The 14505-nt window shown below is 36.2% G+C and overlaps 2 protein-coding genes across 2 annotated transcripts; one reads left to right on the top strand and one right to left on the bottom strand.

Annotated features, from left to right (window-relative positions):
• Positions 1 to 1952: 1952 nt before the first annotated feature.
• On the bottom strand, positions 1953 to 3310 carry cbln2a (cerebellin 2a precursor). The gene is made up of 3 exons (XM_055202012.2): positions 2920 to 3310; positions 2547 to 2666; positions 1953 to 2444 (listed from the first exon to the last, which is right to left on the bottom strand). The coding sequence occupies exons 1-3, from the start codon at positions 3205 to 3207 to the stop codon at positions 2247 to 2249; spliced, it is 606 nt and encodes a 201-aa protein (XP_055057987.2). The 5' UTR covers positions 3208 to 3310; the 3' UTR covers positions 1953 to 2246.
• A 1642-nt stretch (positions 3311 to 4952) lies between these two features.
• LOC129442136 (neuropilin and tolloid-like protein 1) lies at positions 4953 to 14304 on the top strand. Its single transcript, XM_055202011.2, has 9 exons — positions 4953 to 5298; positions 5746 to 5811; positions 5962 to 6096; positions 6294 to 6542; positions 8423 to 8464; positions 8575 to 8702; positions 11379 to 11607; positions 11809 to 11922; positions 13346 to 14304. The coding sequence occupies exons 1-9, from the start codon at positions 5271 to 5273 to the stop codon at positions 13927 to 13929; spliced, it is 1575 nt and encodes a 524-aa protein (XP_055057986.1). The 5' UTR covers positions 4953 to 5270; the 3' UTR covers positions 13930 to 14304.
• Positions 14305 to 14505: the final 201 nt, after the last annotated feature.

Raw genomic sequence — 14505 nt, 5'->3', positions numbered from 1 at the left:
GTTATGATTGTTATTTTACAAAGATATTAAAATTATTATTTTTTTGTATGCACAGTTACATAGTGTTAACAAGTGATGCAATATTTTAAATGTACTGAATAGATTTTAATGTAGGAACCTTCATTTAAATCAAGTTCATATCATTTTATATTAATAATTTATAATTTTTGCATGATGCCTAATTAAATTTTTTCAAAAAATTATCTTCAATTCAAACAATATTTGGATGGCCCCCAGTAATACCACCATGGACACCCAGTTGAAGACTTGTGCATTAAATTTGTGTTTTATTTCTTAACTCTGTTTCACACAATCAGACATATTATATTATATATGGCATGAAATGGATAGCATAAACAATTTAGAATGATGAAATAAACTTGCCTCACTCTTGCATACGAATAAGATAAAAGACTCATTATAAGACAGTTGAGTTCACCAGTAACTCATGAGTAAAGTCAAAGTAAACCATGCCTATGGAATCATGATGCTTGATATTCACACTGCAGTCAAATTAATTAATTAATGGGTGCTGGTGGTGAGACATCATAGCATCACAAGAGATAATGAAATGAATAATAATTTTAACGTGGGTAACATACATCTCTGAAACTTCACTTGACACTCTCTAAATAGACATCATTTATTAAAATTTTATTTTAAATGGTTTGCATGTAATAGATGTTTTGTTCTTAAAGATGATCTGTTTCCGTTACTGAAGTGAAGATGCTCTTCAAAGACAAATGAAAGAATTTACATAGAAACATGTATTTTGTTCCCCAAAACCAAAGTCATGTGTAGTGACCCAGCAGCGACGTGTGCTGTTGAGTCATGTTTTCATTCTTAATCATCTTTCAAAGAAAGAAAGGTCAGATACAGGCTTCAGACAGTTTCGAGCCCTTGGGCCATGTTTACTTTCATGCCAAATGAAATAACAGGAACCAGAGACAGGACACAGGAGAAGTTTTTAAATACATTTCGCGGAGAGGTCCAAACAGGTCTCATCAGGTTTTACATAAAAACTCATTTTTAGATATTATCAAACATCTACCCTGATTACCCCCTCACGGTGTGAAATGTAATCTTGCTCAATAAAAAATGTGCTAATGTCTTTTTAAGATCCACTCTTGGAAGGAATATCTCACTGTTTAACACTTAACACCCACATCATTCTCATACCTCATCACATTTGCATTTCACCTCCAAATAATGCTGTCTTCACAGTTTTAATTGTGCCCATGGTAATAAATTACCTAATTTCCATGCCGCTTCCCAGTTATGCTTTGAAAAATATAAAGCTATAAATGTTAAAACCCTAAGGTTCACTGTTGTGTAAGACGGTATACTGAGACATGACAGAAAATCCGCATGGTGTCCATTTTCTTTCTAGTTTGTGCACATATTGATCTCTGTAGGTGGGAGTTGCTGTCACTTTCCTAAAACTGTCCATATCGATAGTCTTAAACAAACGCATGTTAAGATTTTTACAAAATGATTTAAAGGAACATTAACAGTCCGGCTTGCAAAACTTTGTTATATTGGATCTAGGCGGTGTCGAATGCGCACTTTTTTATGCTGCAAGTTTATGGTGACTTGTTTCTCCCAATCAAATGTGTTTTAAGAGTGTACACTGTTGTGTAATTGATGTCAATTGTACACCATTGCAACATTTGACTGACAGCTGCTTTCCAGCACCATGGACAGCGTCTTCAGTTTCTCTACTTCCCACTTTCTCTCAAATAATTTTATTCCCTTCTCTCGGAAAACTTGCAGGTTAAAGCTGGAAGTACATTCTTTGTGTTAATGACATGGTATATTTACATTCGAGTGATATAAAAATGCAAGTTATCTATGCTTAAGCGGAACACCAACGATTAGAGACCATGACTCTTTGTACTCATATATAACATCAAACATATAAGGGCTATACAAATTATACAATGACAAGCACGTAACAGACCACATTTCGTGCAAAATATATTCTCCCGAATGCAAAAAAGTCCAGTCACATACAGCAAGATTTTGAAATGAGTCCTTTCTGAAGCATCATGATGACACCAATTGGTAATTTGGCCAAAACTGTTACTTGCTTTAGAATATAATGAGCACACACACATACAACTCGTTACATATCTTCTGATCTTGACAATGGAAGAAATCCCAGTTCTCTCTGCTACATTTATTTTCAAAAGAACAGACAAGTCCCTCAGTCCTCAATCTGGTCCATGTAAAGTGCCTATATTTGATTAGAGAGGGAAAACAAGGAAGCCAGAGAAAGTGGAGTATTTCCAGCCGCCCATGAGGTTTCCTCTCTCTAGTTTGAGATAGAGTCTGTCCTCGCGCTCCAGGTGAAGCAGGACCCCGTTACTCGCAGCCTCCCGCGTGACATCCTGATCACCGGCAAACGCAGATATTATCGGGTATTCATTGTGCATCAAATTGACCTAATGACATGAAAAACAAAACGTAATCACACGACGTACACGAGAATAGTATAATTTACATTACATTTACGTATTTTTTGTCCAAAAAAGTATTCTTCTCACCTGAATGGTCTGTCGGTTGTAGACCTTCACCACATGAAAACTGAAGCTGTAAATGCCTCGCCGCGGAGCTTGAAAGACACTCGCCTTGAGATCGAAATGATTTCCAATGTTCACTAACACCTGCAAATGAAAAACCATCATTCTGGAAATCTAATAGTCATATGTTCATTTATTTTCATTTTCACAGTTGGTATTGCTATTAATGTGCATAAAATGCATTCTATATATTTCATAATAAGCCCCTATTATGTCTACACTACATGTACTAATTTATTTACCTCATGCTTTGCAAAAATGCAAAATTGTGAAAAGAAATAAGCAATAGAAATACATACACGAACAGATATGCGTGAATAAACAGCTGAAGACTGACCTGATCAAAGTAGATTGTCATTGACTTATTACTCATTTCGGACGGTTCATGGTTAGTTCCTCTGACAGCAGAGAAAGCCACTTTGGCACCGGCAGCTCTGACGGATATCCCAAACGACGAGGTCACCCCACCATCGGCGGACGGGTTCGAGTCACACACAACTAAACACTTTCCTTCCAGAACAACAGGTTCGGTGTCATTCTGTCCGAGGGAGTGCGCCACTGCGCATCCCAAAAGAAGAGTGGAGGCCAGCACGGCCAACGAGCCCGCTTCACTGGCTCTCAACATGACTGTGGAAGACCTCTGAACAAAAGACACTAAAGACACTAAAGTCTTAGGAGATCAGTAAAGACGACAGCATCTCTCTCTCTCTCTCTCTCTCTCTCTCTCTCTCTCTCTCTCTCTCTCTCTCTCTCTCTCTCTCTCTGCTTCACACACACGCCCTATTTGAATACGCCCCCCAAATTTTCACCATGCGCTCCCTAAACCAGTGAAGTTGAAATTGCACAATAACCTATCTCAGTCAAAAAGTTTGAAAGCAAAATATAGCCTAGGCTATAACGCAGCTAATACACTTTAATACCAATATTCTTATATATTAGCTACTTTATTATTGCTCGTGCAACCATAAGGCTAAATGATAAACTGCATGTTTTTAAGAGGTGAGTCTATTAGAGGTCTATTTGCCATTTATTGATGAGAAAATCAAATAAAATAGGTCAGTCATTTGTGCTGCTGACATTCCATTGTTTGGGAATGAGGTTGTTCATGAACTAATAAGATGTCCTATTGCACCATCCAGTGGCTGAGGAAAAACATTGAACATTAACGTTAAATGACCTTGTGGACTTAAACTAACTTATAGGGGTTTAACGTATTGAAATAGGGAAAGAAACACATATTGTGTGTGTGCACAATACCACATACTGCAGAAATCCAAAGTGTTAGAATTTCTCTCAAAATATGATTATTTATCGCATGCATACATGTTTAAGACTGCAATTCAGCTTGTTTTGATTTTTTCTTACAGCTTAAAATTATAGTGGACATTATAGTAAAGTATGTCCAGTCCAGCCTTTGTTTCCCTTCTTTGATGATAATATAGGGAAGTCATATTAGTATCAGTCGGTTCAATTAAATTCATAGATGCTGGAGTAGATCATCACATTTAAAAATGTATAGGTGTTAAACACTACATTAAACATAATAGAATGCACGCAATGTACAGTTGTTACTTTGTTTGATGCCATCTGACTGCCTGCATAGATGAATGATTTTTTATGAATTAATTAGTTTTTATGTGACACTCTTTGCAGCCAAACTATAGCTTTAAATCTGTCAGAGTAAGTATCTGGTTTACATTTCGGGCAGGTGTGAAATAATCTAAAGTATTTAATTCATCTTATTCAGAATATTGTTGAATATGACCCGTTTTGCTCCAACATAGATCCCCTTCTTTCAAATTATTGTCTTGCATACCCTTTTAATTTGTCCCAAATGCATGATCCCATGCTGTATTCTCTGTTTTAGACCCACTGAAAATGTATTTTTAGCAGGTCATTTAATTTTTTTCACACTTTTGTCCCCCATTTTAGTTTAAATACAGCTTGGTTGCATGCATTGCATAATACTGTAGAAAAACACATTAAATTGCCAAGATGCAGATGAACACGTGGAAGATAAATCTATACCAGCATCAGGGAAAGATGGAAAACATCAGCATAAAAGTCCTTATATATTTTTTATTATATAACATATTAAAGTTAACTTTCAAGATGACATTTTCCAAAACAAACAAAAATACAATCAGAACCAAACTTCCAATGTTATTTATTACTGAAAAATTTGGATGCATTTTGTATACCAGTTTATACACCTCCAAAACACTAAAATTTCAACTGAGGTGAATTTATTGTAATTATTTCAAGTTTTTTTTTCTGATTTGCACTAAGTAGGCTAATGTATATACAGAACGTATGGCACCGGTCAACATCACAATCTTTGTCTGCTGCATGCTATTACATTTACGATATTCAGGACAATCTACGCCAAATATGTTTGGCCAAATGTATGGTTAAAGATGCTCTTAATCCACTAGGTCTTCAATACACTGATGCGGATTACGCGCCGTGTCAACCTGTTTCATGCAAGCGCTGTAGGTTCGGATGAATAGCTGTAATAATCTTCGCAATGAATCTCACATCATTTGGATCATCATGTGGTCTTAGTAGGCTCATCTAACAACTTTTATATTTATATTGTGGATGAATTCTCTCTCAAATTTATTCAGCAATTCGCCACTTCAACTCGCATTTCATGGCATTGAAACTTGAAAGCCTCTGGGGAGAATCATGGTGCCGCGCGTCAAACTGCTCATAGGTAAGTAAATATAAAACGTAATTGTAGTGTTTTATTTTAATAGCATCGACCAAGTAACCATTTGGGAACAATACATAGCATACGCTACATGGTTTTAAAGTTTATGGCTTTCTTATTTATTATGTTTATTCCTTTGGCAATAAAAGAAAGTATATTGTGGCAACGTAGGAGGATACAAATCAAGTATTAAACTAAACAACAAATGACAGCTAAAACATATAATTGCAAACATAGTGGTGATGCAAAAAAATGCATTTGTGTATTCGACATGCTTAGATGTTGTTTGTTTCATAAACAAGTATTCAAAGTGTTACGTAACGTTTTATTTGCATTAAAATAATAATGTAAAAACTGAGAGGTTTTATAAGAAAACATTAAAATGTATGTTGGGTATATTTTTACTATGATACAACTCGTGAAGCAAGCTACCCTGGTCTCTTTTCCCAGTTGTTGCAGGTTTTATCAATCTTGGGTTTTCTGGAGCACCAACAGCACCCCCAAAGAGACCTATAGGTATTGATCTAACACATCTAATGTGGACAAGAAAAGCATTGTGTTGAAGAGAAAAGCAAACATTTTTTTACAAAATGTTTTCTAATTCAAACCTTATGATGATCGGTTACCTGAGAAAGTAATATTATATCTCTGTCACTTAATACTCAGTTAAAAACAACTCAGGTGTAACACCAGCGGGTTTGTGTGGTACCTGGGTTAAAGAAACTGATGGTGGGCTTTTCACATCCCCTAACTATCCCGAGAAATATCCTCCTGACCGGGAATGCACATACATAATTGAAGGTCAGTGAGCTTAATGCTTGTTCATTATGATTTTACATTTGCATCTCTAACTGAAGTTCATTTGTGGCTATTTTATCTGTAGAAGTCATGCACTTTGTTGAAATACATGATTCCCTTGTCTTTATGCACATTTTCATTGTTTGTGTACAAATGAATGAATTAACATTGATGTACATACCATATGTATTACGTCACAGCTTCTCCAAGGCAATGCATCGATCTGTATTTTGATGAGAAGTATGCTATTGAGCCATCGTGGGAGTGTAAGTTTGACCACATCGAGGTTCGGGATGGCCCATTCAGCTTTTCTCCTATCATTGGCCGGTACTGTGGACAAGAGAGCCCAACCTATGTTAGGTCTAGTGGACGATACCTCTGGATCAAATTTGTGGCAGATGGTGAACTAGAGGCCACTGGATTTTCAGCTCGATATAATTTCACACAAGGTAAAGATGTTGTGTTGCCTTTTTTCATATAATCGACTGGCATATTTCCAATGAAATCATAGAATGCTGATGACTGAATTTATTTTAGTCGGTTCACTTTATCTGTAAGATATTAGACATTATTTATGTTTTAATTTTTTAGATGTCGTAGAAGTATTTCTTAGATTTTCCTTGCAGTGGAATCAATAGTCATATTAAAATAATATAGCCTAATATAATAAATATAATAAAATGCTTTACTGTCTCTTATTTATTGCAATTAATTTATTATCATAACAATTTAAGTGAAAAATGCATTTATTTGTTTTAATGGCATCAAGCATTTGATCTGGCATGTCACAAATTTGCTTATTTAATTAGTGACCTAATGCAAAATCATTAATATTTCTTCTCTACTTTTATTATGTTTATTATGATGTTTCAATGGTTTAATGCATTATGATGTCAGACTTCAAAATCACACTGCATTTTCAGTGTCAAAGAATACAGTATAGCGCCTACTGTATATATTTTTTTTAGATCATCACTATTTGAAGTTTGGTAAATGCTGTGTTGTGTGTTCAGGTCAGATGTGTGTGCATTTGTAGTGCAGGCACACATGGAGCAGCTGAGTGGGGGAGGTTTGTGATGTCTCTGATCCCAGTTAATGAAAGCTTGTCTTCAGAGGAGCACACTCAGTCTGCTTCATGTCCCGAGCGCTGTCTTGCTACTTCAACTTCGCCAAATCTTATTGGGAATCCATAGAATGGCCGTAATGATGGCCTTAGATGTGGATGCACAAAGTCTGCTGTCATAACTGATTCAAAACTGAATAGTCAAAGTGAATGACTATTAGCGATGGCTGGAGTTTGAGACAGATGACTAAAGTTGGCCAGCGTTCCTGATTATGTGATTTTAGGATAAAAAAACATTCAGATTGCTCCAATGTTTAGCACAACTGCCTAATAAACACTAAGCAGGAATGATAATCTCCTGTCGGATCTAAATCCAGTCTTCAGTTTTTTTTATGATAATGAAGAAAACATTCAGCATCACTATCCTCCCCATCAAAGCAATTAAATCCAATTGTTACTACATTCACACTTTTACATGCAATATTTTATAATACTTAAAACATTCTAATTTATTTTAAATCTTTAAAAAAACATAATCTTTTAAGAAGGCATTACTTTTTAAATCAATGATTCATTAATTAAATATACATATGATTTGAATGATACCATCCTGCACATCTTAAATAAAAATTCAAATAGACCTACAGTGCATCATGCATCCTGTTACATCAGCACAGAAAATAATCTAATCCAAACTGGACCAGAGGTAAGAAACATGAGAGGATTAAGGAGAATCCCTGAATGATTTTTGATTGAAACACTAAACCGCTCTAACATTTCCTTGTGAGACAAAATATTAGATTGGGTCAGATAGACATGGTAAATAAAGAAATGGCTATATTTTCAAAACCAAAAAATGTGCACAATTTTAATAAACAAAAAACACACCTTAAATTCTCATATTGTTTTGCCTAATCTGTATGAAGGGATTATTAATCCACGTACAATCATGCCTCAAGCCTCAGGAGATCATTCTCATTCCCTAATCCTGTGTGTTTTCGTTATTATTTTAAAGAAAATAAATGATTGAACTGGGACAGTGAACTTTCTCAAGGTCAGAGAGAAACCTCATGTGGGCTTGTTTTTATCAGTCTTTGACATCAAATGTGACGTTGTATTTAAAAGTGAACTCTTTTGATATTCAGGATAATTTTTATGTGACATATTAAGTAGTGTATGTGCTTTATATGACTCTATAAAAATAAACGCATAAAAACATATTGCATATATCCTAAATTATGCACAGCCTTATCTGTTTTTTCACAGATCCTGAATTTAAAGACCTTGGAACTCCAGCACCTCTTCCAAGTGAGTGAATTGTTGATATTTACTATACTGTCACCTCTTCTATCTAAACAGTATAGACAGTATAGGACACAAATAAATGTACATCGTTGGCTTGTGTTTTCTTAATGCAGTTTGTGATTTTGAAATGAATGGACCTGAGGGTATCGTGGAGTCTGTAATGGTTGCAAAAGAGGGGAAGGCATTGCCATCAGAGGCTGTGGACTGTAGGTGGTTCATAAGAGCTCCTCCTGGCTTTAAGGTAAACACACAGATCAAAACAGTAGAACATTAATTTATTAAGTCATTATTTTAAGTTTATATAACAATCCACACTCTTGGATAAAAGGTACAAAAGTTATCACTGGGACGGTATCTTTAAAAAAGGTCCTAATATGTACCAATGTGAAAACAGCAAATTCTGGTCTTTGGAATACACTCCCTGGTAGTTAAAATCAAGTCAATCTGAGCATACATGCGTGACCATCAAATGAATCGACTACAGAGCGGAGTTAAAATAACTCTCCCCCTGGAGTTTATTATTAACACTTGTTTAGAGTTAAATATAACTAACCATAATCCAACAAAAGAAAGCTTTATGCTGCAATGCATGCTGGGTCAGTAATTGTTTTTGTTCACCGTAGGTTAACAGTCACAAAAGGATCAACCTCATTAAGTAAAGCAGCTTAATTTTATCTCATCTTGACGGCTTCATAAAAGCAACCAATTTCAACGTAACTTTGAAACTCATCTTTTTTTCCATGCACATGTGTTTCTACGTAAACACATACAAACGCTGAAAATAGAATGGAAAGGTTTTACTAAGTGAAAGTCAAGAGTCAAGGGCTTAACTAAAGCGCACACTGATCACCATAATGGTGGTTTGTTGAAACTTCAATATTTTTTAATATTAATGTAGGGTGCAAACATGATATTGATTCAATGGGATTAACATCGACATAAGTCTCTAAGGGGCGGTTTCCCGGACAGGGATTAGACTAGTCGTAGACTAAAACATTTTTAAGAGCTGTCCAAACTGAAAACAACTTGCACTGACATATCTTAAAATACACCAGGGGCCTTTGTTTTGCCTCAAAATGCACACGTGTAATGTTTTTAGTAAGGCATATTTGTTAAAACTAGTTATATTTCCTAATTAAACTAAGGCCGAGTCCTGGATTAAGCTAATCCCTGTCCGGGAAACCGCCCCTAAAAGTCTTCAATAATGCCAGGAAAAGTCGCCACATTTGTCGCTTTTTGGATAAAAAAAGTCGCCAAAGGGTTCTTGAAAGTCACTAAATCTAGTGACTAAGTTGCCAAGTTGTCAACACTGCTTCGTGTTGCTGAACCAGGGTCGTGTCATGGCACACTTTCTCAACATTTAACATTCAATTTTTAAACTCCTAAATACAACACAGTCAGGGAGTATCCCTCAATACAAACTATAGTCACAGTTAAAGTTTGGTATTTTAAACTTAAAGTCCTGTTTTCAGATTGTTTATGATGAAATAGAACGGTTTTCACTAAAATTTGGACATATGATGCTAGCCCAAGAATGTTCGGGTGTTTGTTATGTAACCATCACAATGGCTGCATAGGTGCACAGGAACAATGCTTCCTAAAATGCATTAAACTTTCGTTTGCAGAGACGTGAAACTCACCGAGTGTGTTCACTGATGTGCTCACACAAAAATCGCTGCAAAAGATGCTTTCCAACAGGTGTTTTACCATTGGTTGTAAACTATTTTTCAAAACGCCTGACACCCGTATATTCTTCCGTTGAGAGCTTAAATAATAGACAATCCAGCCCAGTTGGTGGCGATAATCCGCCTTTGCCAATTGCAGGAATACAAACAATGTTCCCGGCGCGGAGTAATACCGTACCTCACAGCACATCTAATACAAGTCCATGGAGTTGGACAAAAACTACGATAAATCCTGTTGAAAAGCATCTTTTGCAGCGATTTTTGTTTGAGCATATCAGTGAACACCCCTGACCACTCGGTGAGTTTCACGTCTTTGTAAAGTTTAATGCACTTTAGGAAGGATTGTTCCAGTGCACCTATGCAGCCATTGTAGAGATGGGGGCTGATACAACAAACACCCGAAAATTCTCAGCCCAGCTTCATATGTCCAAATTTTAGTCAAAACCGTTCTATTTCATCATAAACAATCTGAAAACATGGCTTTAAGTGTAAAATACCGAACTTGTTCTTTAAAAAATAAACTCCAAAAATCTATCTCTTTAACACTTTTTTTTTACCTAACTCCCATAATTTTTCAATTTGTTGTGTACCTTTGAGGTGCCATAATGCACCTTTAAGGTACAAAAGTGTACTTTTCAAAAAGGTACTGCCCCAGTGACAACGTTTGTACCTTCTTATACCTTTGTCTGTGTGATTCGTCCATCATCTCTCCTTCACCCCAACTTTTCCCTCAACTTTTCCCTTTTATTTTAACTATTGTATAGTCAAGTTTCACTTTTGTTTTTTTTAATACACTCTTAAAAATAAGGTTTCCTAAAAGGTGGAGGTGTATGATTCCATAAAGAACTTTCTGTTGCACAACAGTTTCTTCGTAGTGGTTAAAGGTTGTACAGTTTATAAAAAATAAGAAATTGTTCTTTTAATAACCTTTGACCTTGAAAGTTTTTTGGAGAACCACATTTTTTCTATGTCATTGCTATGAAAAACCCTTGTAGTGTCATATCTTATTCATTCACCATACTCACATACTAAGGAAGCATAATTATGTACCATACAGTTTCTGACACCTGACCTTTGACAGTCATGCGGATGACACAGGTTCAAACATGGCCCTTTTCTCTCCTCAATAGTATCCTGCCTCTCTCCACACGTCTAATAAAAGACCTAAGAAATACAGAAAGGAAATGTCTTCTCAAAGCACTAAAGTAAATATAAATGTACTTTCTGCACAGATCTACTTGCGCTTCCTGGATTACGAGATGCAAAACTCGAATGAGTGCAAGCGAAACTTTGTGGCAGTGTATGATGGGAGCAGCTCTGTGGAGCACCTAAAGAATAAATTCTGTAGCACGGTGGCCAATGACGTGATGCTGACGGGCTCATTAGGTGTGATTCGCATGTGGGCCGATGAAACCAGCCGCAGGAGTCGATTCCGAATCCTCTTCACCACCTTCAATGAGCGTGAGTCATTCAAACTGTTTTTCATCCTGACACATTTGAGTAACACATACAGCCTACTTCCGGTGTTAAAGTCGTGAGATACCTCTTTTTATAGCTTTATATTTGGGCTAACAAATGCATAATTTTGGCATTTTGCATCATGCGATAATGTCTCACCTTATTGCGTTCATCTTCTATAATTATTATCATTTCTCCTTGCAGCTCCATGTATAGGCGATTCGTTCTTCTGTCATAGCAACATGTGCATTAACCACACGCTGGTGTGTAATGGTATCCAAAATTGTGTCTATCCATGGGACGAAAATGGATGCAAAGGTAAATAATTTTCTTACTTTATATTGAAATAAAATAAAATTCACATTTAGTTAATTTTACTCCAAGTGTAAATAATTCCCTTATTAAAGGTGCCACTAGTGATACTTAAAGGAATATTCAATTTTCTTAAAAGAAAAATCCAGATAATTTACTCACCACCATATCATCCAAAATGTTGATGTTTGTTCAGTCGAGAAGAAATTATGTTTTTTGAGGGAAAAAAAATTCTCATTTTAATGGACTTTAATAGAGCCCAACATTTAATACTTAACACTTAACAGTTTTTTTCAACGGAGTTTCAAAGGACTTTAAACAATCCCAAACGAGGCATAAGGGTCTTATCTAGTGAAACGATTGTCATTTTTGACAAGAAAAATAAAAAATATATACTTCTTAACCACAACTTTTCGTCTAGGTCCGGTCCAGCGCTACCTAACGTAAATGCGTAGTGACGTAGGGAGGTCACGTGTTACATATCTAAAACGCACATTTGCGGACCATTGTAAACAATAAACTGACACAAAGACATTAATTGGTATCAGTTGACATACAACAACGGAGGAATGGTCCTCTTTCAACACACTTGTAAACACTGGGGCGGAGTTTCGCGTTCCGGGCGCATCACGACCGGATCTACATGACTAGAAGTTGTGCTTTAAAAGTGTATATTTGTTATTTTTATTGTCAAAAATGACAATCGTTTTGCTAGATAAGACCCTTATGCCTCGTTTGGGATTGTTTATAGTCCTTTGAAACTCTGTTGAAAAAAAACTGTTAAGTTTTGAGTTAAGTATTAAATGTTGGGCTCTATTAAAGTCCATTAAACTGAGAAAAATCCTGCAATGTTTTCCTCAAAAAACATAATTTCTTCTCGACTGAACAAAGAAAGACATCAACATTTTGGATGACATGGTGGTGAGTAAATTATCTGGATTTTTCTTTTAAGAAAATGGACTAATCCTTTTATTAAGTTTTAGAATAATGAAAACATAAATAGTTGTAAAAAGTTAATAGGCTACTAAATGAAGTTTATTTTACTAAGTTCAGGAGGAGCATGATGTAATCCAACCAATCAGCGGGAAGAGGTGTCTATTTATAGCCTCTGTCCTGTGACAGTTTTTGCAGCATCCAGCATCCCTCCTCCATCCCATCACCTCACTTTCAGCAAATACATCTATCCCAGTTAAAAAGGGGGAGTAATCTGGGTTGGCGCTAAAATTCCGAGCTTGGAGCTCGGACAGCAGGCCAAATATACTTTATCTCATTCCCTATGTTAATGCGAACACGTGAAATAAATAAAAAGCTTTTACTATTTGAAACCGTATAGTGGACCCCTCTGCGGCAACCAATATGTAAATGTTTGTATCAGTTTTGTTAATTTAGAACAATGCGCCACATATATTTGATCTTCATATTCACACAGAGAAAAGAAAAACCACTATCTTGGACAACCTTGACCATACCAACATAATCATTATCGGCGTGACCTGTGGAGTGGTGATCATCCTGCTTACCGTGTCAATAGTCATTCAAATAAAACAACCACGCAAGAAGTACATCATTCGCAGAGACGAATTTGACCCCACTTTGCTGCATGAGGCCTTCGAACCCCCGCACTATGAGCTGTGCACATTACGGCAGCCGACCACAGGTGACGGAGACGTTCTACCAGAAGACTTTCACAAACTGCAGCGAACTTCTTCCAAATGCATCCACGGCCATCACTGCGGTTCCCAGGTGTCCAGCACCCGAGGCAGCCGCAGTGACCTCAGCTTGCGAGACGCTGCCACAATTTTCTCAGAGATGCAAGAAACTGCGCAACCATCCCTCCCTCTGCAAGCTACTCCCACTGGCCACAGGAATATTCTTATAATGAAGCACAGCTACTCACATGATGGGGCTGAAGAGTATGACTTTGATGATGAACTGGATGATGGACCCATTACCAGCATTGGGCGAGCAGCAATGGACAGAACTGTACATCGGTCCATATCCAATGACTTTTGATAATCCATGTATTTAAGAGCCTAGCTTTTAAATAGCTTATTGTGTCATTTGTCACTATTTTATTTGTAGTAGGGTTAGGGTTTTGTTGAAATACATGATTCCCTTGTCTTCATGCACATTTTCATTGTTTGTGTACAAATTTATGAGGAAATATCAATTAACATTGATGTACATACATACTATATGTATATAATGTGACCCATAAGCCTCAGCATTTTTTCTTGTTTTGCCTATTGTTGTGTGCAATACTTGCTGTCTGGCTCATATTATTTGATGGAATTCCAGTACACCCAATCATTGCAAATGACTGATGTAAATTGTGGAGGATCATGCTAAATTTTATTTAAAACATTACATAAAAGTAATTTAAAACTGTTTACTATTGTTTATTTTTTCCCATTGTAAAAATAGTGTTGTAGGACAATGTTATTTCCTTCTTACTTAACTGTGTAATTTAAATGTGTTGTATGACTTTATTTATTTTTATTGCTTTGTGCTTCTTTTATATTGTACTATAACCTATGACTATAACCCACCCAAGTTTATTATTCTCATATCACTTGTATCAGATATTTG

The sequence above is a fragment of the Misgurnus anguillicaudatus genome, chromosome 2 (genome assembly GCF_027580225.2).
Source record: "Misgurnus anguillicaudatus chromosome 2, ASM2758022v2, whole genome shotgun sequence".
Taxonomy (NCBI): domain Eukaryota; kingdom Metazoa; phylum Chordata; class Actinopteri; order Cypriniformes; family Cobitidae; genus Misgurnus; species Misgurnus anguillicaudatus.
The sequence above is the reverse complement of the archived record's forward strand: the minus strand, read 5'-3'. Positions and strand labels throughout refer to the sequence as shown.

What these genes read in the sequence shown, in the direction of transcription:
- cbln2a (XM_055202012.2), bottom strand. Translation starts at nt 3,207, where the DNA reads ATGTTGAGAGCCAGTGAAGCGGGCTCGTTGGCCGTGCTGGCCTCCACT. An exon ending in TGACAATCTACTTTGATCAG is followed by an intron (nt 2,667 to 2,919) that starts GTCAGTCTTCAG and finishes TTTCATTTGCAG; the next exon opens with GTGTTAGTGAACATTGGAAA. An exon ending in ACAACCGACAGACCATTCAG is followed by an intron (nt 2,445 to 2,546) that starts GTGAGAAGAATA and finishes TCATGTCATTAG; the next exon opens with GTCAATTTGATGCACAATGA.
- LOC129442136 (XM_055202011.2), top strand. Translation starts at nt 5,271, where the DNA reads ATGGTGCCGCGCGTCAAACTGCTCATAG. An exon ending in ATGCACATACATAATTGAAG is followed by an intron (nt 6,097 to 6,293) that starts GTCAGTGAGCTT and finishes ATTACGTCACAG; the next exon opens with CTTCTCCAAGGCAATGCATC. An exon ending in GGACGAAAATGGATGCAAAG is followed by an intron (nt 11,923 to 13,345) that starts GTAAATAATTTT and finishes ATATTCACACAG; the next exon opens with AGAAAAGAAAAACCACTATC.